Source organism: Cyprinodon variegatus, unplaced genomic scaffold (assembly GCF_000732505.1).
Source record: "Cyprinodon variegatus isolate N-32 unplaced genomic scaffold, C_variegatus-1.0 Scaffold138, whole genome shotgun sequence".
In the NCBI taxonomy this organism is placed as follows: Eukaryota; Metazoa; Chordata; class Actinopteri; order Cyprinodontiformes; family Cyprinodontidae; genus Cyprinodon; species Cyprinodon variegatus.
This window is the reverse complement of record NW_015150591.1, coordinates 493,347-498,293: the sequence shown is the minus strand read 5'-3', so window position 1 is coordinate 498,293 and position 4,947 is coordinate 493,347. Positions and strand designations below refer to the sequence as shown.

The following is a 4,947-nucleotide window of genomic DNA, read 5'->3' as shown; positions in this document are numbered from 1 at the left end:
ACACCTCAACCCGCCTCAAAGCCAACGCTGATTGGACGTTCGTTTGGGGAACGGCTCCAAATTTTCTTTAACGGAAAGTAGCCAGACTGATCTGCGAGTGAAACCTTGAAAGCTCGCGAGATCAGGATGGTCTCACGAGGCTACACTCCTCCAGGATGTCACTGAAATTATTTTTAACCAATCAAACTTTAACAGTTGACCATTAATGCGAGACTAAAAATGGTTTCTTTATTTTGTCTTTATCAGGTTTTGGCTACTGACATGTCCAAACACATGAGTCTGTTGGCCGACCTGAAGACTATGGTTGAAACCAAGAAGGTGACCAGCTCCGGAGTGCTGCTGCTAGACAATTACACAGACAGGATACAGGTACGTGTTAGATTCACATTTTAAGAGGAAAACACCGATCTCTAGATTATAGAGAGCTTATAAGCAAGGTTGACATTTCTGTTTGCAGGTGCTGCGTAACATGGTGCACTGTGCCGATCTGAGCAATCCCACAAAGTCTTTGGAGCTGTATCGTCAGTGGACTGACCGCATTATGGAGGAGTTCTTCCACCAAGGGGACAGAGAGAGGGAGCGGGGGATGGAGATCAGCCCCATGTGTGATAAGCACACAGCATCTGTGGAGAAGAGTCAGGTATGTTAGCAACAAAGGCAGACATCTTACATATCACAACAAAAAACTAATAAATCCTCTAACCCTCATTTTGTTTTCTCTCCAAGGTGGGTTTTATTGACTACATCGTTCACCCCCTGTGGGAGACCTGGGCGGACTTGGTTCACCCCGATGCTCAGGACATTCTGGACACATTAGAAGACAACAGAAACTGGTACCAGAGCATGATTCCCCAAAGTCCCTCCCCACCCTTTTATGACCAGGGTACGCATGGACACAGCGGAGGAGGACAAGGAGGAGGGGAGAAATTTCAATTTGACTTGACGTTGGAGGAGGAAGACTTAGACGGGATGGAAAAAGACGGTGACGGGGAGGATGAGGAAGGAGAAGATGAAGAAATAGAGGTGGAGGATAGTCTCCCGAATTCCCGTTCCCCTCCTACGGACTTTTTGGACAGTCAGGCTGAAGAAGAAGAAGACATCACGATTGAGCCTATGACGGCGATAGAGATCGTGACGCACGAAGCCTCACCCACAGACACATAGGGCTTCCAGCAACATGCTGTGATGGTGATTTGAAAGTTTTTAGAAAAGAGGTGGTTACCCTCTTGGAGCTGTTGCTTTTTAAGAAGCCCGCAGAAGCGAGGGCTTAGTTTTGGCCCGCTGAGGGGCAACTTGCACTTGGGTGTTTGAAGCCAGACACAGATGGACAGTTTCACAGAGGTGGCTTCAGAGTTCTCAGGAATTACTTGCTGCGAACATTTTAGTCTCGATGGACGAAAGTGGAACTTGAAGGATTTCAGCCAGTTTGAAAAATGGCTCCTTTTCTTTTCTGGACTTGCATTACATGGACAATGACACTACTGAGAGAAGTTTTGTACCTTAAAATGTTTTGTTTTTTTGTCTTTTTTTTACAGATATAAGATCTTGAAGTAGCATAGAGTAAGATCTACTGATGGAGACACATTTGTATAGAAAGAGAAAGTGTTTACTTATTTCTGTACCATTTGTCTAAGGACTTTTTGTGTGCCTTTTTTACAACTGTCTTTATAATAGTTTTTTATTTATTAAACACACTAGTGTTTGTGAAATACTTTTATTTCCTTTATGAAAAAAGTAAAAAAAAAAGGAGGTTTTTTTGTATGTTAAAGAGCAAAGTCTTCCACGTATTGGGCAATAGTGAAATCCAAGCAAATGTCTTGGACGCGTCTACAGTACATGAAATGAGAAAATGTATACCATCATTACACAATTTGTGTTCCATCAGAGTACAGATGGAATCCCCATGAGTTTAGTTCAAGTTCATGATGCATTTTGGATCAGTCAATGAATGTCTCTATTTGCACCTAAACACATATTTTTCTATCCTCCACTTTTTTGGGGGGGGGTGACCTGCAAACCATTGAGCTTTTCTGCTTTTTCACCCAAATAACTTTTAGGGATTTTTTTCAACATCCAAATATTTTGATCCGGTAAAGTGTTTAATAACATGACACTAATGGTTCTTGACGTCCTGCGGCTCGGATCAAGCATAAAACTGGAAATTAAGTCTGCCAAAGACGAAATGCACAACAGTGGCGAGTCTATTTTTAGCTCCCAGGTATGCTCCAGTCCTAATAATCCTGTTAGCCGGACGAGGTTCAGAACCCAGATCAGTCTGATGTGACACGCCGCTGCATTTCCCACAATCAGGACCAGAACTGATGATTAAAGGTGCAATTACTGCAGCCTTTGAAACACACTGATGGAGAGAATTCACATGGTTTACACATCCCTCTGGGCTCTGACACAACAACCCCAAAAATAAGAATCTGCTAACCGACATCAGCTGAATCCAGCAGGATGCAGTAAAGCACAGGACCTGTAAAGGAACTAGAAATGCTCCTAAAAGCTTTAAAATGGTTTGCAGGCCCTCCTACATCTGATCATAATGGATACCCTAGCTGCATAAATCCGCTCACTTTCATATAGGTTTACTAATGCTCAAAGGTACTTAGTTAAATTTCCCCAAAGCATGCTTTAGTGGCAATCATGTGTGCAGTATGTGTGTTTTATATTGGAGTCCATCGTCTGTGTGTGTTTGGATCAGGCCTTACCATCCTTAAATAACCTTAAATTTGTCTCCATCTTTTGTCGCTATGAGCTCAAGTTGGTCCTTTTTGCTGTTTATAACAGTGTGTATTTATTCTCTACTTTTAGCTTGTAAATAACAAATACTGGTTTAGTGTAAAATCTATTTTAATTTATATGCACTTGCATTACCTGGAAGTGGTGGTGTCTAATGTGTAGAAGACTCTGGAATAGAGTCTTTTTTTATATAAATGTAGATTGTTTTTACATAAATATATATATATATAATTATATATAAGTATATATTCGCACAATATTTTGAGTGCCCAGCAGAGCAGCAGCTAAAGAGGCATGTTGAGTCATATGAAAACCTTGTAACTACGAGTTTTTTTTGTTTTTTTTTTATGCTTCTTTGTTTTTTTTCACACTAAAATTACAACTTACTGATGCACAAGCATAAACCAAAAATGTTCGTAATATTAATAAATATGACAATAAATTTAATAGGGACCTTTTTTTCAAATGTAATCCTTTTTTCCAGTTAATCATCTTGGGTTACAAGGCTTTTATGTGACATCAACAGTTTGGTAACCAAAAGGCCACATGGAGGACATTTAAACTGTATAGGCTAATAAAGCTGATAGGTTACATTCAATTTAGCTAAGAGATATTGAAGCTAAGTATTGCTACGTTTCAAAGTACACAAATAGCTCAATTCTGTCAGAATTGACAGTCCACATAAGCCAGACAGAATTTGACAGACAAACACAAAGTGAATGTCTCCTTTTACCCCCAATGCACTTCATCTAAAGTAGGGGACATCATCAGTAGCATGCTATAATATGCCCAGCACTAATGCTAGTTGTTCTGAGTTAACAAATCCCGATCTTGCATAACTGTGCTAATGTGTGAACTCTTCTGACCAAACTCGTTAGCAGTTTTGACAGACGGATTTGTCAGTATTAATGTTATCTATGTTCAAGCTTTTTTAGGTCCTAGTTGTGTCCAAATGGTTAGCCAGATTTAGCACTATCTGCATGAAAGATGGGTTGCTTTATTTTTTATTGTCAATCTGTTTAAATCCACCAGTTGTTGGAGGTGGCTTAATAAATGTTTCACACAATGTATGGTATGATATTGTATATTGTGTTTAAAATGAAATCTGAAATACTTTTTTATCAGGTGATTAAAAGCGAAGCATGAATATATTTTGTGTTGTGTGTTTCACCTCAAACGGTACACCATAATCTGACCTTTTAAACACATTTGTATCTTGAAAATATCTTTAACCATTTAGATCATGGAACCTCTTAACATGTGCAAATGAGTTTCTGAATCCTGCGATAAGTATTAACATGAATTTGAAGTCTTATAAATTATAGAATTTGTCCTAATCTGTTTAAGATGAGTTAAAGTATCGCTCTTATGCAGACATTTATTTTATTTGACACCTTTAAGGTAAATGGTTTTTAAAAAAAAGTTATTAGTTAACTTAAAGATGGTGATTAATGAATTAAATAGATCAAAATAGTAGCTGATTTTCTTTTTGACGGGCTTCAGTAATGTCACCAAATATTTTCCAAACTTTACATCAGATTTATTGATCAGATTTGTTAGAAGTCTATAATGGGATCCAATATCTGTTTGTCTTCGTTTTGTTTTTGTTTTTTTGCTTAAATGAGTCATCAGGAAACAGACTACCTTCCTAAACAATTCCTTCAGATTTTTTAGTTTTGGACAGATTAAAGAATTGATTCAGGCCAATACACCATATGGTTGTAACTAGCATAATCAATCTGTGAAATTTTAGGACCTATAATGCTCCTACAACATTTTCACAAAAACTATTTTTAGAAAACATTAACAATGATCCAGATTGGGCCCCTTTTAGGCCTTAGGAGATTTCTCCATATAAATCTCCAACAAGCTTTTCATTTGTTCCTAAAACACAAAACATGGCTGATCCTCTGAAATATAACACCTTAAAGGTTCATGTATGAGATGCATATAAAAACTCTGTAACCACTTGGAGCCTGAAATAACACAACTGCCAGGCAAAATAGAATACAATAGTTCATTAAAAAAAAAATATATAATAAAAAAAATAAAAACAGTGTTCAGTAAGGGAAAAAATACATTTTGAATGCAAAAAATGTGTGGTCCATAATCTCCATGTCCACTCGCTGGATATTAAAGGAATAGTACACCCAAAACATGATTAGCCTTCATTTTCTACTCACCCCCATGCTGAACAACACT

General features: G+C 37.9%; 1 protein-coding gene across 5 annotated transcripts in view; it reads left to right on the top strand.

Moving 5' to 3' along the window:
* LOC107085960 (cAMP-specific 3',5'-cyclic phosphodiesterase 4B-like) overlaps nucleotides 1-1,709 on the top strand; it is a 191,213-nt gene extending 189,504 nt beyond the window's left edge. For all 5 annotated transcript variants that reach the window (XM_015376656.1, XM_015376658.1, XM_015376657.1 and 2 more), the window contains 3 exons: nucleotides 247-369; nucleotides 458-640; nucleotides 727-1,709. In XM_015376656.1, coding sequence (XP_015232142.1) covers nucleotides 247-369; nucleotides 458-640; nucleotides 727-1,164 — 744 coding nt within the window. In that variant the 3' untranslated portion in view covers nucleotides 1,165-1,709. The remainder of the gene's footprint in view (nucleotides 1-246; nucleotides 370-457; nucleotides 641-726) is intronic.
* The last annotated feature ends 3,238 nt before the right edge of the window (nucleotides 1,710-4,947 follow it).